At 44.8% G+C, this 25870-nt stretch overlaps 1 protein-coding gene across 1 annotated transcript in view; it reads left to right on the forward strand.

Annotated features, from left to right (window-relative positions):
- The window catches only part of PPP1R1B (protein phosphatase 1 regulatory inhibitor subunit 1B), a 91033-nt gene that overhangs the window by 64188 nt on the left and 975 nt on the right, over positions 1-25870 (forward strand). The window contains exons 5-6 of the mRNA XM_077252342.1: positions 19829-19999; positions 20079-20177. Coding sequence (XP_077108457.1) covers positions 19829-19999; positions 20079-20177 — 270 coding nt within the window. The remainder of the gene's footprint in view (positions 1-19828; positions 20000-20078; positions 20178-25870) is intronic.

Genomic DNA, 25870 nt, shown 5'->3' on the forward strand with positions numbered 1-25870 from the left:
ATTTTCCAGAGGTCAGAATTTTCTCAAGTCAGCTTGTTTCTCTCATACAAATGAAACAATTGTTGTAGATGTGATGGATACAAAGAGTGAACACATTGCAGTCCAGAAAAACACTAAATCAATGTGATCGGACAATAGCATGTAATGATGTAGCTATGCTGCCAACAGCTTTCATTCCTCTGAACTTTATTTACCCAAAATACTTTAAGGATTAGCCAATATATTACTCGCTGTGAAAGTATACAACCATAACCCCAAAATACTGAACCACACAGCAAGTACCGTTCACCATACACATTAGATAAAAGTTGTCCGAATCCTCGGATTTCAGTGTGATCTTCCAACCATATAATGTGCATGGGAGGGCCTCTCGACTCTTGCCTGGAGGGAAGGATCTGGTCTTTGGAATTTTGACACCTGATCCAGAGATGTAAGAGACTCTACTGGCAGTGGCTCTCTCATAGAGAACACAAAAGCACATGACTGAACCAAATATTCCTGTGTATAGGAGAGTTGGAAGAGATAGATATCTGCTGCACCTTCATGTGGACAACAGACATCGAATGTGTATGGCCAGCTTTACTTTGGAGAGATAACAGTACCAATCATGATAGCTTTATTGAGAACTAAATTCCATCCCCCGTCCTCAGAACAGCCATATGTAACAACTTGGCTAAATGTAAAGGAGTAGATTTGGTGTCCCACTTGCAACTTCAATGCGAGAAACAAGCGCGAGTCTCTCGCCTCAATACCCGGCACTGCCGCCGGCACTCGGGACCGGAGCGTTCAGCTGCATGGATTTCTATGCAGCTGAACGCTCCGGTCCGAACCGGGTATTGATGCAAGAGACTCGCACGAGGTTCTCGCATGGCATTTGCAAGTGGGACACCGGCCTAATACAGATGATGGTAATCTGTCTGGGCAACCCTATTCCTCAAGGTGCATTGACACTGGCTGATTATCATGAATGAGTGCTCTTAGGGCAGAGTCCCACGACCGTGAGAATCAGGTCAATTATGAGAATGACACTCCAATCACAGTTTGATTGGGGTGTCAGCATAGTGTGACCTGATTCTCTTGGATGAAAGAATTGGAGTACAGTATGAGGAGCAGATGGAGAACAAAATTTCTCCATTGAGCATGGCCCCCTGAGGAAGCTGGCTCGAAACACGCATTGGGGCTTTCAACGTGTCATCCCTACATCTTATTATGGGTAAAAATGTGTCTCTACATGATGGAGTGGACATACAATTGATTTGACTTTAGGTACGGGTTTATAATGAATCTCCATTATCTCCCTTCATTATGTCTCAGTGAAACTTATGTTTACATAAGCACTATGCACTTTTTATTGAGAAAAAAAGCCTTTTTGATGCAGTATTGATGTAAGCCCCTGCTCTCTACCTGACCCTTTTTCTCTGGAATTCTCTAGAACTGACTGAAAGTGTATTTACATGTATTGATATATGTTTTTTGCTTACCTAATAAACTTATACCTTTTTATACATCATAGTTTGGACATATAGCTCAGTTATTCTAGTGTATAGTGTAAGTTTTGGAGTGTCCCCCCTTTTTTTGTCTTTTACGGGGCCTTCCCACATGGGCATAGGACCCTGTTTTCTGGTTTCAGTTATGGTTTCTGTTTTAGTCTTTATTCTCTATTTTGTGAGTCCGCAGAATCTGACAGAATTTATCCAATGGCATGCCATACGATACAACTGTGGTCACAGCAGAACAACAACCAAAGACACAGCAAATCACAGCATCGTATACATCAAACAAATTTTATAAGCCCCCATGTATTTTACACTGATGTGGGCTGCACCTATATATATCGACGGGTTCGGACGACACTCTAATGTGCATAGAGGTGTGGGCCAACTGATTGTCGTGAAAGATATTGATTGGGCATGTCCATTTTCTTTTTTTTAATCAGATAATTATTGATAAGAAAGCATACATAACATTGTTACAAATATACCATCCAATAATAACTGGGCATGTCCATTTTCAGATTCAGATCGCTTTATTCTCCTGGAGATAAGCTGCAGATAGAGGTGTCTGTCTATGGCTTTCTCATAGAGAATACAGGAAAGCTTGGATGATCCAGTGCTCCGGTGTATGGGAGAGATGGCCGAGATGGCTGTTGGCCAAATGTACTTCTGAGGAGTCGTTAACTCAATAGCTATCTAATGCATATAGAAGGCTATAGAGTGCTCACTGCGTGTAGCTGTGGAAAAAGTGTACTGTATAGTGCTCCACAGAGTCGGAACTTCTCCAGGGTCTTGGCTGCCGGGGGTAGCTGAGACCCCAGAGAACATGATTCGAGTCGATTTGCCATTTATTTTCTCGCTCCCCTGATGTAATTGCACAGAAATAGGGTCCCCCGAATAGAGAGAGAAATAGGGTCCCCCGATCTCCCGGTACCTCCCGATGTCCCTTGACCTTCCTGTATCCCCCCACGGCCGCTGGCATCTTCTTCCAGGAAGAAAATGGTGGGCGCATGTGCACTGCCGAGATCTGCCGGATGGCACCCGGCAACATATTGGCTCATTTTGATCACTGGGATAGACCCTATCACAGTGATCAAAATAAAAAAATAGCAAATAACCTCCCCCCCCCTTTATCACCCCCTTAGTTAGGGAAAAATAATGAAATAAAAAAATATATTTATTTCCATTTTCCATTAGGGTTAGAGTTGGGCTAAAGTGAGTTGGTCTAAAGTTAGGGTTAGGGCTTTTGTTAGGGTTATGGTTGTATGGTTGGGATTAGGGTTAGGGGTGTGTTAGAGTTAGGTTTGTGGTTAGGGTTATGGTTAGGATTAGGGTTAGGGGTGTGTTGGGTTATGGTTAGGGTTGGGATTAGGGTTAGGGGTGTGTTGGGGTTAGGTTTGTGGTTAGGGTTCTGTTAGGGTTAGGATTAGGGGTGTGTTGGGGTTAGGGTTGTGTTTAGGGTTATGGTTAGGGTTGGGATTAGGGTTAAGGGTGTGTTGGGTTAGCTTTGTGGTTAGGGTTATGGTTAGGATTAGGGTTAGGGGTGTGTTGGAGTTAGGTTTGTGGTTAGGGTTGGGATTAAGATTAGGGGCGTGTTGGGGTTAGGGTTGTGTTTAGGGTTATGGTTAGGGTTGGGATTAGGGTTAAGGGTGTGTTGGGGTTAGGATTGTGGTTAGGGTTGTGGTTAGGGTTGGTGTTGTGAATTCTGTTGTGGGTTCTGCTCTTGGGCTCCCTCCGGTGGTTATAAGTGGTAGTGCTGCTGTTTGTCCTTCACAGCAGTCATCAGGTGCGTCCACTTTGGACGGGGCTATTTAGTCTGGCTTCACCCTTTAGTGAGTGCCAGTTGTTCATTGTTTCTGGAGGATTCACATCCCTTCCTGGTCGCTCCTGCTTGCAGTTCATTTCTACAAGATAAGTTCTGCTTGTTTTTCTGCCCACATTTTGTGGGCCTCATTGTTCAGTGCATTGCATGTTTTTTCTTGTCCAGCTTTATCTGTGTAAGGATTTATGCAGCCAAGCTGGAATCTCTGGAGAGGCAGATTTACCCTCCATGTCTTTAGTTAGATGTGGAGTTTTTGTATTATCTGTGGTGGACATTTCATAGTATTTTAATACTGACCGCATAGTTCTCTGTCCTATCTTTCCTATTTTAGCTAGATTGGCCTCCTTTGCTAAATTCTGTTTTCAGCCTGTGTATGTTTTTTCCTCTCCTCTCACAGTCGATATTTGTGGGGGGCTGCCTATCCTTTGGGAATTTTCTCTGAGGCAAGATAGTTTTCCCTTTTCTATCTATAGGGTTAATTAGTCCTCCGGCTGTGTCGAGGTGTCTAGGATTGGTAGGTACATCCCACGGCTACTTCTAGTTGCGGTGTTAAGTCCAGGGTCTGCGGTCAGTACAGTTACCACATTCTCCAGAGTACGTCTCATGCCGCTCCTAGGCCACCAGATCATAACAGTACAACTGGCCAACAATGAGTTAACTGCATCTCAAAAGAAGGGAAAGAAAGTGCTGAGCCATTTTTTTTTCTGTACTCTGTTGTGTTTTTTTTTTTCCCTCTTTATCTCTGGGTGGCTCAGGAGTTAGGCGCTGACATGGATGTTCAGGGACTTGCTTCTCGTGTGGATCAACTTGCTGCTAGAGTACAGGGTATTTCTGATTATATCGTGCAGACTCCTGTTTTAGAGCCTAGAATTCCTACCCCCGATCTGTTTTTTGGGGACAGGTCCAAATTTTTGAGCTTTAAAAATAACTGTAAACTGTTTTTTTGCTCTGAAGCCCCGTTCCTCTGGTGATCCCATCCAGCAGGTAAAAATTGTCATATCTCTGTTGCGTGGCGACCCTCAGGATTGGGCATTTCCCTGGAATCTGGGAATCCGGCCTTGCTTAATGTAGACACCTTTTTTCAGGCGCTTGGGTTATTGTATGATAAACCTAATTTTGTGGATCATGCTGAGAAAACCTTGTTGGCCCTGTGTCAGGGTCAAGAAGCGGCAGAATCATATTGCCAGAAATTTAGAAAATGGTCTGTGCTTACTAAGTGGAAGGAGGATGCTTTGGCGGCAATTTTCAGAAAGGGTCTTTCTGAATCTGTTAAAGATGTTATGGTGGGGTTCCCCACGCCTGCTGGTCTGAGTGATTCTATGTCTCTGGCCATTCAGATTGATCGGCGCTTGCGCGAGCGCAGAGTAGTGCACACTATGGCATTGTCTTCCGAGCGGAGTCCTGAGCCTATGCAGTGTGATAGGATTGTGTCTAGAGCTGAACGCCAAGGATTCAGACGTCAGAATAGGTTGTGCTTTTACTGCGGCGATTCTGCTCATGTTATTTCTGATTGCCCTAAGCGTGCCAAGAGAATCGCTAATTCTGTTACCATCAGTACTGTACAACCTAAATTTCTGTTATCTGTGACCCTGATCTGCTCATTATCGTCATTTTCTGTCATGGCATTTGTGTATTCAGGCGCCGCTTTAAATTTAATGGACTTATAATTTGCCAGACGTTGTGGTTTTCCCTTACAGCCTTTGCGGAGTCCTATCTGTTGTGAATTTGGATTCTGGGCTCCCCCGGTGGCTACTGGTGGAATTGAACTTGTGACATCATCTTCCCTGTTCACCTGTTCTGATTAGATCTGGGTGTCGCTATATAACCTGGCTTCTCTGTTAGATGCTTGCCGGTCAACAATGTTATCAGAAGCCTCTCTGTGCTTGTTCCTGCTCCCAGACATCTACTAGATAAGTTGGACATTCGTCCATGTTTTGTTTTTGTATTTTGGTTCCAGTTCACAGCTGCAGTTTCGTTACTGTGTCTGGAAAGCTCTTGTTGATCAGGAATTGCCACTCTGGTATTATGAGTTAATGCCAGAGTCCTAAAGTAATTTCTGGATGTGTTTTGTTAGGGTTTTCTACTGACCATGAAAGTATGCTTTCTGTCTTCTGCTATCTAGAAAGCGGACCTCAAATTTGCTAAAACTATTTTCCTGCTGCGTTTGTTGTTTCATCTCATATCATCGCCAATATATGTGGGGGGCTTCTGTCTCCTCTTTGGGCATTTCTCTAGAGGTGAGTCAGGTCTTATATTTCCCTCTGCTAGCATTATTTAGTTCTCCGGCCGGCGCTGGGCATATAGGGATAAAAAGTAGGACATGCTACCTGGCTACTTCTAGATGATGCGGTAGGTTTAGTTCATGGTCAGTACAGTTACATCTTCCAAGAGCTTGTTCCTATTGAGGCTTATGCTAGTTCTCTGGCCATGGAGATCATGACAGTTTGACCGGCCCACTAAAGGGTTAAAATCCTTGGCTGAGAAAGGAGAGAAATAAGAAGTCTGCTGAAAATTTTTTTTTTTTTTTTCTCTAGTAGTTAGTGTGCTCTTAATTGGATCACTTGCCAGTCTGTCTATGCTGCAGTCTTTCTTTTTTTTCTCTCTCCTTCTAATCTTTGAATGGCTCTATGTTCACCTGTCTATAATGGATCTACAGAGTGTAACTGCAGGTTTGAATAATCTCGCCACGAAAGTACAAAGTTTGCAAGATTTTGTTGTTCATGCTCCGGTATCAGAGCCGAGAATTCCTTTGCCGGAATTCTTCTCAGGGAATAGATCTAGCTTTCAGAATTTTAGAAATAATTGTAAGTTATTTTTGTCCCTGAAATCTCGTTCTGCTGGAGACCCTGCACAGCAGGTTGGGATTGTGATTTCCTTGCTCCGGGGCGACCCTCAAGACTGGGCTTTTGCATTGGCACCAGGGGATCCTGCGTTGCGCAATGTGGATGCGTTTTTTCTGGCCTTGGGCTTGCTTTATGAGGAACCTCATTTGGAACTTCAGGCAGAAAAAACTTTGATGTCCCTATCGCAGGGGCAAGATGAAGCTGAAATTTACTGCCAAAGATTCCGTAAATGGTCTGTGCTTACTCAGTGGAATGAGTGTGCCTTGGCGGCTACTTTCAGAGAGGGTCTTTCTGATGCCATTAAGGATGTTATGGTGGGGTTCCCTGTGCCTGCAAGTCTGAATGAGTCCATGACGATGGCCATTCAGATCGATAGGCGTCTGCGGGAGCGCAAACCAGTGCACCATCTGGCGGTGTCCACTGAGAAGACGCCAGAAAACATGCAGTGTGATAGAATTCTGTCCAGAAGCGAGCGGCAGAATTTTAGACGGAAAAATGGGTTGTGTTTCTATTGTGGGGATTCTACTCATGTTATATCAGCATGCTCTAAGCGTACTAAAAAGCTTGATAAATCCGTTCCCATTGGCACTTTACAGTCTAAATTTATTTTGTCTGTGACCCTGATTTGCTCTTTGTCATCTATTACTACGGACGCCTATATCGACTCTGGCGCCGCTTTGAGTCTTATGGATTGGTCCTTTGCCAATCGTTGTGGGTATGATTTAGAGCCTTTGGAGACTCTTATTCCTCTGAAGGGGATTGACTCCACCCCATTGGCTAATAATAAACCACAATACTGGACACAAGTGACTATGTGTATTAATCCGGATCACCAGGAGACTATTCGTTTTCTGGTGCTGTATAATCTACATGATGATTTGGTGCTAGGATTGCCATGGCTGCAGTCTCACAACCCAGTCCTTGACTGGAGAGCTATGTCTGTGTTGAGCTGGGGATGTAAGGGGACTCATGGGGACGTACCTTTGGTGTCCATTTCATCATCTATTCCCTCTGAAATCCCTGAGTTCCTGTCTGATTATCGTGACGTCTTTGAAGAACCCAAGCTGGGTTCGCTACCTCCGCACCGTGAGTGCGATTGTGCTATAGATTTAATTCCGGGTAGTAAATACCCAAAGGGTCGTTTATTTAATCTGTCTGTGCCTGAACATACTGCTATGCGAGAATATATAAAGGAGTCCTTGGAAAAGGGACATATTCGTCCATCGTCATCTCCCTTAGGAGCCGGTTTTTTCTTTGTGTCAAAAAAAGACGGCTCTTTGAGACCATGTATTGATTATCGGCTTTTGAATAAAATCACGGTTAAATATCAATACCCATTGCCGTTGCTGACTGATTTGTTTGCTCGCATAAAGGGGGCCAAGTGGTTCTCTAAGATTGATCTCCGTGGGGCGTATAATTTGGTGCGGATCAGGCAGGGGGATGAGTGGAAAACCGCATTTAATACGCCCGAGGGCCACTTTGAGTATTTGGTGATGCCTTTTGGTCTTTCTAATGCCCCTTCAGTCTTCCAGTCCTTTATGCATGATATTTTCCGCGATTTTTTGGATAAATTTATGATAGTGTATCTGGATGATATTCTGATTTTTTCGGATGATTGGGACTCTCATGTCCGGCAAGTTAAGAGGGTTTTTCAGGTTTTGCGGTCTAATTCTCTGTGTGTCAAGGGTTCTAAGTGCGTTTTTGGGGTTCAGAGAATTTCCTTTTTGGGATATATTTTTTCTCCCTCTTCCATTGAGATGGATCCTGTCAAGGTTCAAGCTATTTGTGATTGGACGCAGCCCTCTTCTCTTAAAAGTCTTCAGAAATTTTTGGGCTTTGCCAACTTTTATCGTCGATTTATTTCTGGTTTTTCGGATGTCGTTAAGCCATTGACCGATTTGACTAGACAGGGTGCTGATGTTGCTAATTGGTCCCCTGATGCTGTGGAGGCCTTTCAGGAGCTTAAGTGCCGTTTTTCTTCTGCCCCTGTGTTGCGTCAGCCTGATGTGACTCTTCCTTTTCAGGTTGAGGTCGACGCTTCTGAGATCGGGGCTGGGGCAGTGTTGTCGCAGAAAAGTTCTGACTGCGCCGTGATGAGGCCTTGTGCCTTCTTTTCCCGTAAATTTTCGCCCGCTGAGCGGAATTATGATGTTGGGAATCGGGAGCTTTTGGCCATGAAGTGGGCGTTTGAGGAGTGGCGCCATTGGCTCGAGGGGGCCAGACATCAGGTGGTGGTATTGACTGACCACAAAAATTTGATCTATCTTGAGACCGCCAGGCGCCTGAATCCTAGACAGGCGCGCTGGTCATTATTTTTCTCTCGGTTTAATTTTGTGGTATCGTACCTACCGGGTTCTAAGAATGTTAAGGCTGATGCCCTTTCTAGGAGTTTTGAGCCTGATTCACCCGGCAACTCTGACCCCACAGGTATTCTTAAGGAGGGAGTTATCTTGTCAGCCGTTTCTCCAGACCTGCGGCGGGCCTTGCAGGAGTTTCAGGCGGATAGACCGGATCGTTGTCCGCCTGATAGGTTGTTTGTTCCTGATGATTGGACCAGTAGAGTCATCTCTGAGGTACATTCTTCTGCATTGGCAGGTCATCCTGGAATTTTTGGTACCAGGGATTTGGTGGCAAGATCCTTCTGGTGGCCTTCCCTGTCACGAGATGTGCGAGGCTTTGTGCAGTCTTGTGACGTTTGTGCTCGGGCCAAGCCTTGTTGTTCTCGGGCTAGTGGATTATTGTTGCCCTTGCCTATTCCTAAGAGGCCTTGGACACACATCTCGATGGATTTTATTTCAGATCTGCCTGTTTCTCAGAAGATGTCTGTCATCTGGGTGGTGTGTGACCGTTTTTCTAAGATGGTCCATTTGGTTCCCCTGCCCAAATTGCCTTCTTCTTCCGAGTTGGTGCCCCTGTTTTTTCAAAATGTTGTTCGTTTGCATGGTATTCCTGAGAATATCGTTTCTGACAGAGGAACCCAATTTGTGTCTAGATTTTGGCGGGCATTCTGTGCTAGGATGGGCATAGATTTGTCTTTTTCGTCTGCTTTTCACCCTCAGACTAATGGCCAGACCGAGCGGACTAATCAGACCCTGGAGACATATCTGAGGTGTTTTGTGTCTGCTGACCAGGATGATTGGGTTGCTTTTTTGCCATTGGCGGAGTTCGCCCTCAATAATCGGGCCAGCTCTGCCACTTTGGTGTCCCCGTTTTTCTGTAATTCGGGGTTCCACCCTCGATTTTCCTCCGGTCAGATGGAATCCTCGGATTGTCCTGGAGTGGATGCGGTGGTGGAGAGATTGCATCATATCTGGGGGCAGGTGATGGACAATTTAAAGTTGTCCCAGGAGAAGACTCAGCTTTTTGCCAACCGTCACCGTCGTGTTGGTCCTCGGCTTTGTGTTGGAGATTTGGTGTGGTTGTCTTCTCGTTTTGTCCCTATGAGGGTCTCATCTCCTAAGTTTAAGCCTCGGTTCATCGGTCCGTATAAAATATTGGAGATTCTTAACCCTGTTTCCTTCCGTTTGGACCTCCCTGCATCCTTTTCTATTCATAACGTTTTTCATCGGTCGTTATTGCGCAGGTATGAGGCACCGGTTGTGCCTTCCGTTGAGCCTCCTGCTCCGGTGTTGGTTGAGGGTGAGTTGGAGTACGTTGTGGAAAAAATCCTAGACTCCCGTGTTTCCAGACGGAGACTCCAGTATCTGGTCAAGTGGAAGGGATACGGCCAGGAGGATAATTCTTGGGTCACTGCATCTGATGTTCATGCCTCTGATCTGGTTCGTGCCTTTCATAGGGCCCATCCTGATCGCCCTGGTGGTTCTGGTGAGGGTTCGGTGCCCCCTCCTTGAGGGGGGGGTACTGTTGTGAATTTGGATTCTGGGCTCCCCCGGTGGCTACTGGTGGAATTGAACTTGTGACATCATCTTCCCTGTTCACCTGTTCTGATTAGATCTGGGTGTCGCTATATAACCTGGCTTCTCTGTTAGATGCTTGCCGGTCAACAATGTTATCAGAAGCCTCTCTGTGCTTGTTCCTGCTCCCAGACATCTACTAGATAAGTTGGACATTCGTCCATGTTTTGTTTTTGTATTTTGGTTCCAGTTCACAGCTGCAGTTTCGTTACTGTGTCTGGAAAGCTCTTGTTGATCAGGAATTGCCACTCTGGTATTATGAGTTAATGCCAGAGTCCTAAAGTAATTTCTGGATGTGTTTTGTTAGGGTTTTCTACTGACCATGAAAGTATGCTTTCTGTCTTCTGCTATCTAGAAAGCGGACCTCAAATTTGCTAAAACTATTTTCCTGCTGCGTTTGTTGTTTCATCTCATATCATCGCCAATATATGTGGGGGGCTTCTGTCTCCTCTTTGGGCATTTCTCTAGAGGTGAGTCAGGTCTTATATTTCCCTCTGCTAGCATTATTTAGTTCTCCGGCCGGCGCTGGGCATATAGGGATAAAAAGTAGGACATGCTACCTGGCTACTTCTAGATGATGCGGTAGGTTTAGTTCATGGTCAGTACAGTTACATCTTCCAAGAGCTTGTTCCTATTGAGGCTTATGCTAGTTCTCTGGCCATGGAGATCATGACACCTATCCCTTGGAGGGGCATTGATGCTACACCATTGGCTAAAAATAAACCTCAGTTTTGGACACAGTTAACCATGTGCATGGCGCCAGCCCATCAGGAAGATTGTCGTTTCCTGGTGTTGCATAATTTGCATGATGCTATTGTGCTGGGGTCTCCATGGTTACAGGTACATAATCTGGTGTTGGATTGGAAATCTATGTCTGTGACTAGTTGGGGTTGTCAGGGGGTTCATGATGACGTTCCTCTGATGTCAATTTCCTCCTCCCCCTCTTCTGAAATTCCTGAGTTTCTGTCAGATTTCCAGGATGTTTTCGATGAGCCCAAGTCCAGTTCCCTTCCACCGCATAGGGACTGTGATTGTGCTATTGATTTGATTCCAGGCTGTAAGTTCCCTAAGGGCCGACTTTTCAACCTGTCTGTGCCTGAACATGCCGCCATGCGGAGTTATGTTAAGGAGTCTTTGGAGAAGGGGCATATTCGGCCATCTTCTTCTCCATTGGGAGCAGGTTTTCTTTTGTGTTGCCAAGAAGGATGGCTCCTTGAGACCATGTATTGATTATCGCCTCTTGAATAAGATCACGGTCAAATTCCAATACCCTTTGCCTTTGCTTTCTGATTTGTTTGCCAGGATTAAGGGGGCTAGTTGGTTTACTAAGATTGACCTTCGAGGGGCATATAATCTTGTTCGTATTAAGCAGGGTGACGAATGGAAAACTGCGTTTAATACACCCGAGGGCAATTTTGAATATCTTGTGATGCCATTCGGACTCTCTAATGCCCCATCTGTGTTTCAGTCCTTCATGCATGATATTTTTCGGAATTATCTTGATAAATTCATGATTGTATACTTGGATGATATTTTGATTTTTTCAGATGATTGGGAGTCTCATGTGAAACAAGTCAGGATGGTATTTCAGGTCCTTCGTGATAATGCCTTGTTTGTGAAGGGGTCTAAGTGCCTCTTTGGAGTACAGAAGGTTTCTTTTTGGGGCTTCATTTTTTCTCCATCATCTATAGAAATGGATCCGGTTAAGGTTCAGGCCATTCATGATTGGATCCAGCCCACATCCGTGAAGAGCCTTCAGAAATTTTTGGGCTTTGCTAATTTTTATCGCCGTTTCATTGCCAACTTCTCCAGAGTGGTTAAACCCCTGACCGATTTGACGAGGAAGGGCGCTGATGTAACGAATTGGTCCTCTGAGGCTGTTTCTGCCTTTCAGGAGCTTAAGCGCCGATTTACTTCTGCCCCTGTGTTGCGTCAGCCGGATGTTTCTCTTCCTTTTCAGGTTGAGGTTGACGCTTCTGAGATTGGGGCAGGGGCCGTTTTGTCTCAGAGGAATTCTGATGGTTCCTTGATGAAACCATGTGCCTTCTTTTCTCAAAAGTTTTCGCCTGCGGAACGCAATTATGATGTCGGCAATCGTGAGTTGTTGGCTATGAAGTGGGCATTTGAGGAGTGGCGACATTGGCTTGAGGGGGCCAAGCACCGTATTGTGGCCTTGACCGATCATAAGAATCTGATTTACCTCGAGTCTGCCAAACGGCTGAATCCTAGACAGGCCCGATGGTCCCTGTTTTTCTCCCGTTTTGATTTTGTTGTCTCGTATCTTCCGGGTTCTAAGAATGTTAAGGCTGATGCCCTCTCTAGGAGTTTTTTGCCTGATTCCCCTGGGGTTCTTGAGCCGGTTGGTATTCTGTAGGAGGGGGTGATTCTTTCTGCCATCTCCCCTGATTTGCGACGGGCTCTTCAGGAGTTTCAGGCTGATAAACCTGATCGCTGTCCAGCGGGGAAACTGTTTGTTCCTGACAGATGGACTAGTAAAGTGATTTCTGAGGTTCACTGTTCTGTTTTGGCTGGCCATCCTGGGATTTTTGGTACCAGAGATTTGGTTAGTAGGTCCTTTTGGTGGCCTTCTTTGTCACGGGATGTGCGTTCTTTTGTGCAGTCCTGTGGGACTTGTGCGCGGGCCAAACCTTGCTGCTCCCGCGCCAGTGGGTTGCTTTTGCCTTTGCCGGTCCCTGAGAGGCCTTGGACGCATATTTCTATGCATTTTATTTCGGATCTTCCTGTTTCCCAGAGGATGTCGGTTATCTGGGTGGTCTGTGACCGGTTTTCTAAGATGGTTCATTTGGTACCTTTGCCTAAATTGCCTTCCTCTTCTGAGTTGGTTCCATTGTTTTTTCAGCATGTGGTTCGTTTGCATGGCATTCCGGAGAATATTGTGTCCGATAGAGGTTCCCAGTTTGTTTCTAGGTTTTGGCGGTCCTTTTGTGCTAAGCTGGGCATTGATTTGTCTTTTTCTTCCGCATTTCATCCTCAGACAAACGGCCAAACCGAGCGAACTAACCAGACTTTGGAAACTTATTTGAGATGCTTTGTGTCTGCCGATCAGGATGATTGGGTGGCTTTCTTGCCATTGGCCGAGTTTGCCCTTAATAATCGGGCTAGTTCTGCTACCTTGGTTTCACCATTCTTTTGTAATTCTGGGTTTCATCCTCGTTTTTCTTCAGGGCAGGTTGAGTCTTCTGATTGTCCTGGGGTGGACTCTGTGGTTGACAGGTTGCAGCAAATTTGGGCTCATAATACAGATACCACTGATGCATATCAGATTTCAACAGGGGAACACCCCGTAATGGACATAGAATCAGATAGGGCAAACTCACCTAACATATAAATCCTACAAAAAAACTGCGGAGTATATACACCCACCAAATTGTAAAAAATGTAACAAGTTTTATTGAGAAACATATAAACAGAAGTAACCACAATTATAAACAGACAAAGTGCACGTTATAGCACATGTATGGCGGAACAACCACACTGAAAAAAGTAGCACCTGGGGCTCAGAGGTGATACATGCAGGTGTCATAGGGACATATTACTCACTTAGTAGTTCCGCGTGAGCTTCCTCGGGGGGACATGTCGCGTCAGGGCCACCGGACACACACTGGCACCATAGGATATCTGGGTAAGACTGACAGGAATATTTGGATACTGGTATTATGATGTTTGATTCATGACTTATGATGCAGTATGTTATTGGGCAGAATTGCCACTCATATAGAGCACTATGCACTTTATAGTTATAACCGCTAGCTACTAAGTGAGTAATATGTCCCTATGACACCTGCATGTATCACCTCTGAGCCCCAGGTGCTACTTTTTTCAGTGTGGTTGTTCCGCCATACATGTGCTATAACGTGCACTTTGTCTGTTTATAATTGTGGTTACTTCTGTTTATATGTTTCTCAATAAAACTTGTTACATTTTTTACAATTTGGTGGGTGTATATACTCCGCAGTTTTTTTGTAGGATTTATAAATTTGGGCTCATGTTGTGGACAATTTGGTGTTGTCTCAGGAGGAGGCTCAGCGTTTTGCCAACCGTCGTCGGCGTGTGGGTTCCTGGCTTCGGGTTGGGGATTTGGTCTGGTTGTCTTCTCGTCATGTTCCTATGAAGGTTTCTTCCCCGAAGTTCAAGCCTCGGTTTATTGGTCCTTATAGGATTTCTGAGATTATCAATCCAGTGTCTTTTCGTTTGGCCCTTCCAGCCTCTTTTTCCATCCATAATGTTTTTCATAGATCTTTGTTGCGGAAATATGTGGTGCTCGTGGTTCCCTCTGTTGATCCTCCTGCTCTGTTGATTGATGGGGAGTTGGAGTATGTTGTGGAGATCTTGGATTCTCGTTTTTCAAGACGGAGGCTTCAGTATCTTGTCAAGTGGAAGGGTTATGGCCAGGAGGATAATTCTTGGGTTGTTGCCTCCGATGTTCATGCTGACGATTTGGTTCGTGCCTTCCATTTGGCTCACCCTGATCGTCCTGGGGGCTCTGGTGAGGGTTCGGTGACCCCTCCTCAAGGGGGGGGTACTGTTGTGAATTCTGTTGTGGGTTCTGCTCTTGGGCTCCCTCCGGTGGTTATAAGTGGTAGTGCTGCTGTTTGTCCTTCACAGCAGTCATCAGGTGCGTCCACTTCGGACGGGGCTATTTAGTCTGGCTTCACCCTTTAGTGAGTGCCAGTTGTTCATTGTTTCTGGAGGATTCACATCCCTTCCTGGTCGCTCCTGCTTGCAGTTCATTTCTACAAGATAAGTTCTGCTTGTTTTTCTGCCCACATTTTGTGGGCCTCATTGTTCAGTGCATTGCATGTTTTTTCTTGTCCAGCTTTATCTGTGTAAGGATTTATGCAGCCAAGCTGGAATCTCTGGAGAGGCAGATTTACCCTCCATGTCTTTAGTTAGATGTGGAGTTTTTGTATTATCTGTGGTGGACATTTCATAGTATTTTAATACTGACCGCATAGTTCTCTGTCCTATCTTTCCTATTTTAGCTAGATTGGCCTCCTTTGCTAAATTCTGTTTTCAGCCTGTGTATGTTTTTTCCTCTCCTCTCACAGTCAATATTTGTGGGGGGCTGCCTATCCTTTGGGAATTTTCTCTGAGGCAAGATAGTTTTCCCTTTTCTATCTATAGGGTTAATTAGTCCTCCGGCTGTGTCGAGGTGTCTAGGATTGGTAGGTACATCCCACGGCTACTTCTAGTTGCGGTGTTAAGTCCAGGGTCTGCGGTCAGTACAGTTACCACATTCTCCAGAGTACGTCTCATGCCGCTCCTAGGCCACCAGATCATAACAGGTTGGGATTAGGGATGTGTTGGGGTTAGGGTTGTGTTTAGGGTTATGGTTAGGGTTGGGATTATGGTTAGGGGTGTGTTAGAGTTAGGTTTGTGGTTAGGGTTATGATTAGGGTAGGGATTAGGGTTAGAGGTGTGTTGGGGTTAGGGTTGTGGTTAGGGTTATGGTTAGTGTTGGGATTAGGGTTCGGAGTGTGTTGGGGTTTGGAGTTAGAATTGGGGGGTTTCCACTGTTTTGGTACATCACGGGGTTACCAAACGCGACATGGCGCCACCATTGATTCTAGCCAATTTTGTGTTCAAAAAGTCAAACGGTGCTCTCTCCCCTCTGAGCCCTGCCATGCGCCCAAACAGTGGCTTTTCCCCACATATGTAGTATCGGCTTACTCAGGAGAAATTGCACAACAAATTTTGTGGTCCATTTTCTCCTGATACCCTTGTGAAAATAAAAAAAATGGTTCTAAATTATATTTTTTGTGAAAAAAGTAAAATGTTCATTTTTTCCTTCCACTCTGCTTTAGTTCTGATAAAGCACCTGAAGGGTTAATAAACTTCTTGAATGTGGTTTTGCGCACCTTGAGGGTTGCAGTTTTTAGAATGGTGTCACTTTGGGGTATTTTCTGTTATATTGACCCCCCCAAACTCACTTCAAATGTGAGGGACAGGAGTATAGCGCCACAAATCTTACTTCAGCAGGGACTGGAATAAGACTTGGCAAGATGCACACGGATGTCTGCGTCACTCATCCAATGCACTTGAATTGTGAAGAGGCGTGCACTTCTTCTTAAAACAGGAGTGTCCACCTCCAGCACATTTCATCAAGACTGGTGAACCCCACCGGACTTGATTAATTAGGCCACATGTGTTTTTCTTTTATTCATCATATGGGTTTTCAGCAAAGCATTTTTTATTTGTCTTGCTGAACAACCTACCGTACTTAAAAAAGGTTGCAGTGTGTACAATCTATAGTATAAATGGTGGGTAGTGTCACTACTTAGCTAGACTGACAAGTCTCTTCTTATGTATGTGTCTTGGAAGAGACCTGTCAGTCTATATGAGCAAGAAGGGCCATCAATCTAGGACTAATACATGTACAGTAGCGAGGAGATCTCTCCTAACAGGAAGACACAAGGTCTGTAGACCAAGGAATCCAGCTCGGAAACTCCACAAATGCAAGAAGTTCATCCAGACGCCTGTGAAGTAAAGTAATAAAAATGTATTATGGCTAATACATTAAAGCTACTTTTTGACTTAGCATAAATCTGGATTAGGGCCGATGCACACAGCTGAGAGAATTTGGCCGATTATGCAAATGAACACATAGTGCGTTCCGATTCTTTCAGATCAGAGAATTGGAGCATACTGTGAGGAGAAGATGGGAGAACAAAATTTCTCCATCTTCTCCATTGTGTCAAAGGCTGGTCCGAAGGCTGACGAAGGCTAGTCCAAAACGCGCGTCGGGGCTGAGCCTCCCTCTTAATAGTGTTTCCTCTTAAGATATTGTACCTTCTAATATATTGGTCTTATAAGGCTTATGCCTGTATCACTGTTTATGCCATTTGCAGGCTTTGATTTCTGACACCCAGCCACTTGGCTCTTATGGAGGGAACATAGATATATGCTATATGATTATAAATACTAACTGCTAGTGTTGACAGTCACTGGGCAGTTGCCTAACTATATATATGCCCTGAATTTCAGCTGTCCCTCCATGCGTCCCATGCACTTTTGTACGGCACATATACACTTTTTTGTTCCCCTTGCCTGTAAATTTTATGTGTCAATAAATTGATTTAACCCTTTGTACTACACCCTGGACTCTGCGATTTGTCTTTTGTTTTCATGTTCATTGTGTCAGTGTGCGGAAATCATCATCCGTGTGCAGTCCGATGATTTACGTGTACTTATTGATTTGTATGGCTGAGTGCGATCCGAATATTGGATCAAGCTCGGATATGCTGTGATTTTTTTTCCTCGGACCGGCTTGGTATCAGGAAAAAAATTGTACGTGTGAATGGTCCTATAGAATACCATAAGTCCCAGTGCGATCCAGTGCTTTTGCACTCGGATGGAAAATACAGTGGCGTGAGTGAGATCTTAAGCATACTTGAGAAAGACCTATGTTTCATAAAGAAATCGAGACTGTCTAACTTTTTGCATTTGTAAATCTTGGAGTAGTCACCTTGGAACCTGCCATATCGTGAACTATGTCTGTTTAGGCAGCACAAATCATGTGACAAGTTCTCTTTAATGTGAAAATGTAATGTCCATTGTAATGCCAATATTTTTATTTTAGCAAAAATAAAGTAATGTTTAAATGCTTGGTTGAATAACTACAACTGCTAGTACAGCAGGGTACCTAAGAGCTAATGGGGAAGTTCTGAAATCATTTTAGAATTTTCACTGGGCAGCAGATTTATATTGGATTTCTTGTGATGTCGAAGCCCTCTACCAGTATATCGCTCAGGGTCGAGCCATAGAGCGAGTGACTTTCATCTAGTGAGGTATAGTAATTATTCTGCTGAAATGAAAGAATCCATTGTAATTGTTATACGTCATCTACTCAAGCCAATTATTTTAATTTTAACAATGAGTTGTTGTCCTGCAGACAGAAGTAGCCATAATGGATTCGAAGTTCTCCCTCTTCCTCGCCCTGGTGGGAGGGGAATTTTGTATCCATAGAGTATAACCCATATTTCTCATCTATTATATGGTATGGCCAATTTATAGACATGTATGTAGATGTAAAAATGAGGAATTAATCCAATTTAAATAATATTTGAATCTCGACATTAAATCTAAAATATACAGGTTCCATACACAAAGATACAGTTAATTTCCTGGACTTAACCTTCTATGGTGATCAGGATGCAGGTCAAGAAAAGATATCTAAGTTTTATAAACCACTAGATAGTTCTATTCTAAGGATATCATTAATAAATTATATTCCGGAAATACATCAAAGGTAGAAACGACTGTACACACAATGCAATGTTAAGAAATACCGTAGATTATGTAAAAAAGGCGATGGCAAGTAGGTGCTCTAAAAAGCATCCAAGATAGTTAATGATAAAACTCAAGAATCAGGACTTTTTCCAACAAATTGGCTTTTTTTCCACTGTGTAGAACAAAAGCTAGGCTCTGTCCACATGTCCAGTAGTTATTTTTGTTTTCGGATGACAAAAATATAAATAAAATTACTGTATTTAGTACGATAAGTTCATTTGTATGGGGACAAAAACCTTTTAAAATGTCTTTTATTTGACTGCAATCCAACTACAATCCTTTTTTTCCTTTTTCAGTTGGATTAAAAAAAATAGTCTGCACAGCTTTTTGGCCTGCCACAAAAAAAAGGGTAACAGTTGGATACAGGTTATTTTTAACATTAATGTCTATGGGAAACGGTTCATAACAAATGATCATCCATTATGTCATCTATTAACGGATCCGTTAAAACACTGCACATTCCCAAAACATGGTGTGCAGAGACAGCTGTAGCAAAAAATGGACCTGTTGGCAACGGGACAAAAATGGACCTAAAACTAACATAAAAAGACAGTTTTATTGGTGCAAATCACCCAAGAATTCTGGCATATTTAGCTTGATAAATCTTTTCCAATATTTTAAGGAAAGTGAGAAAAATAGACTTTAGGTTATTCATTAAAGGTTATCCCACACATCATTTATGTTATCGAATATATACACTGCAATGTTACATACAAAGGATGTACAGGAAGAAAATAAAAAAAAATGTATACTCAATAAAGAGTGATTTTTTTACATTTTGAGGTGCTAGGCTATTTCCCCATTGAAGGTCACAGAGTTGTCTTTATTGATAAAAAAGGGTTGTCCTAATGAGAATTGCCCTATGAGATGTTCCGTACAATAAGTAACTGACACCAAGGGTGTAACTACAATGGGTGTAGGGGTCTATTTTGGCTCATATGAAAAGACTGATCTTATTAAAGGGAACCTGTCAGTAGGATCAACCCTACTAAGACATCTATATGGGAATGGGATGTAGGTAATAAGAAGCTGAAGAAAGTGATACCATGATATCTGTGATCTGATGTCTTATTCCAGAGATATCCACATTTTCTTTATATGTAAATGGGCTGTTAAGATCTATGGGCGGGATATAGATCTCACTGAAAATGTGCTGCCAGAGCTTATTTTAAATTATATGGGGCGTTATGTCCTACATGCCCATATAGACAGTCTGGAAGGGTTGATCCTACTGATAAATTCCCTTTAAAGACCAGAGATAGCGGGGGGCCCTGTTGAAGATTTTTGACAGGGCCCATGAGCTTTTATTTAAGTGACTGATAATATCATGTGCAGGTAATACAAAATATTTCCACGTACTTTGATTGATCTAATGGTTTAGTTCTCAATATAACTGTACGTTATTAGTCTAAATTGTCTTCTAACATCTCCCATTGTGGTTTGCAGCTGTCCAGCGCTTAGTCCAGTCTCACATGCAGTCCCTGGGGTCTCTAAGTGACAGCGATGATGAAAATGATGACAATGAAGAAGAGACAGATGACACTGAAACTGGTACAGAAGAATCCACATCTAATGAACCAGAAGAATGTGAGGACTGTGGTGTGAACTGTGGCGATGGTAAGGTCCTGAGCGCTTCACATAATAATCTGGTACAGCAGTAATAAATGTCCATTACTCACGAGTTGCTATTTCGCAGGCGATGAGGGCCCACCCAGTAACAACCTAGAAACCCTTCTGAACCATACTTTGCTGGAAGACAGTGCAGACACGATGGATACGATAGTCACACAGAAAGGTATTTGCTATACTATCCCACTTCCATTCTCACAAGTTGTGCGTTACCAAAATGTGCAAAGGTTGCATCTACTGTTTCTCACCCCAGCCATTGGAGACACCCAGAATAAGGCTCGAATTGTATTAATCTTGAAACAACTATCCATATTATCCTATATAATAATCGGCAGTTGGGACTTCCGGCCCCTGTCCCCAAATCCCATAAGGCACCGCAGCAGTGTCACTTGCGCCTGCGCAAGTGCATGAGTGCGTGCAGCGGCACGGCCTGCGGTGCTGACTGTGCGCAGGGCCTGTGTCACTGCACACCGGAGAGGGGAGCTGCTCCACGTCATCCTCCCTCCTCATTGTGAGCAGTAGACCTGGGGACTGTCTGGCCGAACTGTGAGGCAAGGCCTGCCCCTGTGCTGCCTCCATTGTGTGCCATATCGGCCGCTCAGCTCACCCCACATCACAGCAGCCGTGGTGCCCGGGCAGCGTTGCCCCCAGATGTGATGTAGGGGGGAGCTAATATTACATGCCGTGTGGCTCAGCGTCTCCTGATACAGCTGCTGATTTCCACTACTTTACACCTGCATGGAGCATGTGCCAAGTGGTGGACACAAGTCAGGGCACACACCGACCCATGTGACAAGTCACAGCCAGAAACGGGGGCAGCGGGATCTTCCATATAAGAGCCGAGAAACTCATCACTGATTCGATACATAATCTGTAATAAGGTGCCGCATGTGGAGTAGAGGTTTATAGAATATATACTGTGTGTACAGGGTGATCTACAGCAAGTGTGGGAGTAACCCCGAGCCGGCCGGTCCACCCTGATAATAGCCGATCACTGATCTCTGTACATGTCTATATATAATCGCCAGTTGGGTCCGGCCGCTGTCTCAGGCACTGCGGCAGTGTCACTTGCGCCTGCGCAAAAATACAAAAATGCAGAGGGATGATATAGAACAGATATGTTGGAAAGCGCGAACGGTGTGAGACATGTCGACAGCTCCTGTCAGCACCACTAAGCATACACAGATGTTAATTTCACCCACTCCCCATGCGATAGCATCGGGCCTATTTCTAGTTTTTAATAATATGGAGTTTTTAGATTGCAGTCTTTAACTGGGTTGTCTGGGCTTTCTGTATAATTTGTGTGTGTACCTAGGATGCAGAATGCTGACAGTATGTAATATACTCCCTGTCAGCATTCTGCATGGTGTCCTAGGTATCACACCTAGTTACTGTATGTGAGCAGCTGTCTCCTGATTCTGGAGGAGCTGCTCACTCACTGACTAGAGATTTCCTGTCTGTCAGAGACTGGTTGTAACTGCCATCATTCTCTGCCAGAAGAAAAGTCCAGTTCCACTTTCACTAATTTACAAACCGCTCTCCAGAACTTGGAGGTGAAATGGACGCCCCTGTCAGACACAATGTCGAGAGGAAACCCATGAAGATGGAAGATGTGCTGTATGAAATGGTCCACAGCTCAGGAGCAGCCGGAAGACCGGGTAACGGAATGAAGTGTGCCATCTTCGAGAACTGATCCACCACTACCCAGATAACGGAACAGCCGGAAGAGATGGGAAGGTCCGTAATGAAGTCCATCGCGATGTGCTGCCAGGGAGCTGAAGGAATAGAAAGAGGTAATAGCTGCCCAGAGGGCAGATGTTTAGTAGTCTTGTTGCGGGCACACGAAGGACAGGCTGTGACATATTCCGGGATATCTTTGCCCCATGGTTAGCCACCGGTAGTATCGGGAGATGAGCTGTAGAGTCTTTTTCTGACCGGCGTGACCGGCCAATTTGGAAGAGTGACCCCACTGGAGTACACGACTCCGGTCCAAAGTGGGTACGAGAGTCTTTCCCAGGCAAAGCCAAGCAAGATTAACTGAGGCTATGGGCACCAACCTGGACGGCTTGATGATGTGCTGCGGTTCTTCCTCAGGATCAGGAGCCAGGAATGCTCTAGAGAGTGCATCGGCTTTACCATTCTTGTCAGCTGGACGAAAATGAAGGACAAAATTAAATCGGGCAAAAAACAAGGCCCAGCGGGCCTGAAGGGGATTCAGCCTCTGAGTGGATTGGAGATAAGCAAGGTTTTTATGATCGGTGAAGATGACAACCTGATGGACTTCTCCCTAGAGGAGATGTCGCCACTCTTGCAGAGCCAACTTGATTGCCAACAATTCTCGATCTCCCACAGAATAGTTCCTTTCAGAAGTAGTAAAAACCTTTGAGAAAAAAACCACAGGTGACCATACGACCGGTAGACGACTTCTGGGTGAGAACCGCCCCAGCAACTATGGAGGAGGCGTCAACCTCAAGCGAGAATTGCTTATCCGAGTCTGGTCGATGGAGAACAGGTGCGAAAGAGAGGGCCTATTTTAGAGAAACAAAAGTTTCCTCTGTCTCGGGAGTCCAATCCTTGTTGTCTACGCCTTTCCAGGTCAAAGCCAAGATGGGTGCCACTCTGGTAGAGAAGTGTGGAGTGAATAGGCGGTAGTAGTTGGTGAATCCCAGGAACCGTTGTATGGCTTTCAGCTCGGATGGACGAGGCCACTTAACGACAGCGGACACCTTCTCCGGATCCATCTTCAACCCCGTGGACGAAACTATATAACCGAGGAAAGGCAGAGAGGATTTTTCAAAGAGGCATTTTTCAAATTTGGCATAAAGTCTGCTCTCCCTAAGTCTTTGTAAGACCTGACGTACTTGCCTCCGATGTGAGGCTATGTCTGCAGAGAAGATCAGGATATCGTCCAGGTAAACCACAACACAAGAATAGAGCAGATCTCTGAAAATGTCATTTACGAAGTCCTGGAAAATTGTGGGTGCATTACTTAGGCCGAACAGCATTACCAGGTATTCATAGTGTCCATCCCGAGTGTTAAAAGCTATTTTCCACTCGTCTCCTTTTCATATACGAATCAGGTTGTAGGCCCCGCTGAGATCCAGTTTAGTGATGATCTTGGCCCCTATGAGATGATCAAACAGCTCTGAAATAAGAGGTAAGGGGTACCTGTTCTTTACCGTGATCCGGTTCAGCCCCCTGTAATCGATACAGGGCCGTAGTGATCTATCTTTTTTCTTCACGAAGAAGAATCCTGCCCCTGCCGGCGAAGATGACTTCCGGATAAATTCTCTGGCCAGGTTCTCCTGGATGTAATCCGACATGGACTGGGTCTCTGCTTGAGAAAGAGGATAGATTCGCCCTCAAGGAGGAGACTTTCCGTGCAGAGGTAGTCTCTCTGCTTCCTTTTTCCCGAAGACATGAGTGAAAACCCAGTAAGAGGAAGGCAGACCCGGCAGGGCAGTAGGCTGGACCAGCGGTGGAACAGGTTGAACAGGAGTGATACACTGGTCTGAGCAGGAGTCCACCCAGCGCAGAACCTCTCCCGTTTTCCTATTTAAGACTGGTTCATAAATTTGGAGCCAGGATAGACCTAAAAGCAAGGGGTTTGATTAATCTGGCAACACATAAAAGCAGACTCTTTCCGAATCCGTTAGACCTACCCGGAGTTCCACTGGCACAGTCTGGAACCGAATGGACTCAGTCAGGGGTTTGCCATCCACGGATGTCACCTGCAACGTATATGGAAGGCGCTGGACTGGTATCGGTCCACAACCGCCTGCTGAATAAGATTCCCGGCGGCTCCAGAGTGCAGGTGACAGAGTTCCGAAAATGTTACCGTGCCAAAGGACACGGAGACTGTTATTTGCAGTGGTGGAGAGAAATGATCCTTGCCTAGGGTAGCCTCTCCTACAGACCCTAGGCACTGGAGTTTCCCGATTTCTTTGGGCAGGAGCGGATCAAATGCTCAGAACTGCCACAGTAGAAACAGATCCCATCCTGGTGACGCGCCTCCTGGCGGCGGTTGCCCAAGCTTACTCGAGCTACTTCCATAGCCACAGGAGAGGGAGATGAAGTCAGGGAGGCCGCAGGTTTTGGTGAACCAGAAACCAGGTGGTAGGACCCCTTTTCACATTTAATCTCCTTGGAACGTTCCTGAAACCGAAGGTCAATCCGGAATGCCAAGGAAATCAGGTCATCCAAAGTTGTAGGCTTGTCCCGTCCCGCCAGCTCATCCTTCAATCTTCCTGAAAGACCTTCCCAGAAGGCGGCCACCAAGGCCTCGTTGTTCCAGGACAACTAAGACGAAAGAGCCTCCTGGTGTAGCCGAAGAGGAGCCAAAGTTGTCGACGTGGCACGACTGGGTTCATCAAAAGTCCTGTGGAATGCTTCTAGAAAAGACTGGAGGTTAGTAACCAGAGGATCGCCTCTCTCCCACAGCGGATTCAGCCAGGCGAGAGCCTCTCCAGCAAGGTGAGACATAATGAAGCCCACCTTGGCCAGATCAGAAGCAAAAATATGCCCCAGGAGTTCAAAGTGCAGTGTGCACTGGTTAATGAACCCCCAACACTGAGCGGGGTCACCATGGAAGCGGGTGGGAGCCGCCAGGCAAGGACCTTTACCTTCACTAACAAGCCATTGGTCAGAAGTACTTTTTGAAAAATGCGCGCTGTCTCTTTAAGAGACCGGGAGTGTGCGTGTGACCTAAGCACTCTACTCGAGGACCTGCTGGCTGCGCGCCAGGAAGCAGGGGGAAGAGAGGAAACAGGGGCTGCAGCAGGACGGTGCGAGGCCGGCACAGAGTGGGAGTCCCGCCGGGGACCCCGCAAAGGTACGGGACCGGGTGTAACAGCTAGGTAAACTCTAAGGATGTCCAAGACTCTCTTCCAGAGCATTGTGCAGAATAGTCAGAGGACAATACACCTTGGAAACTTTAAAAAAAAAAACCATGCTAATGATTTTAGGGCCCACAACTAAATGAAAGGTTCTTTTTAGCCAGAATATCTTTTTTCTCTCGAGCTTTACATCAGAATAATGGCGCTCCAGTCATCACTTTAAGGTACCCACAAAGGATCAGACAACACATAACCACCAATAAACTATTCAAATATTAATATATAATTAAATATAAACAAACATAAAAAAGACTCATAAACATCGTCAGAAGTCTTTACTCAACTTTTCTGATACGTTTATAAATCTCAAGAAAACTTGTAAGAGTCAGTACTTTAAAGTCACCCTGAAATGGAAAATCCAAGGGTCTTGCCATATTTCCTGGCATTACTAAAAATGTATCACTCCTCAGAAACACTAAAAAATGAATTTTCCAGTCTGTGGATGCCAGTGACATTATGGTAAGGTCACTTCTCATTTGACCCTAACATTGACTTTAAGCAGAACATTTCCAGTAATAGGAAAGAACAGAGTCAATGTTATCACTTTCCCTTTTCACCAGACTGTTCCAGGTTGCGTCATGCAGGGTTTTTTTCAATTAGGACTGTATTGTGCAATCTTCCCTACTGCAGATTAGCATTTTCTGACAGTAAGCCACAGAAAGAAACTGGACTTTGCACTTAGGGAATTATTCAAGATTTACAGCTGTTTCCTACTTTGAAGTACCGTACTTTCAGTATTTTTGCCAATGTAGTCCATCACTAACTAGTATTAAATAGTGATGTTCAGGCTCTTGTGTGTGCCTTATGTATATCTGTGTTATTTCTGAATTGACTGCAAAAGATTATTTTTATGCCTCTGATATATTTCATCTAATGCAGACTTCATTACCTATGGTGCCACAGGCTTTGCATAAGGGCACAGTATCACTACATTGCACTTTTTCTGCTCTAAGTCAGATGTAAT

The sequence above is a fragment of the Ranitomeya variabilis genome, chromosome 4, assembly GCF_051348905.1.
Source record: "Ranitomeya variabilis isolate aRanVar5 chromosome 4, aRanVar5.hap1, whole genome shotgun sequence".
NCBI lineage: Eukaryota > Metazoa > Chordata > Amphibia > Anura > Dendrobatidae > Ranitomeya > Ranitomeya variabilis.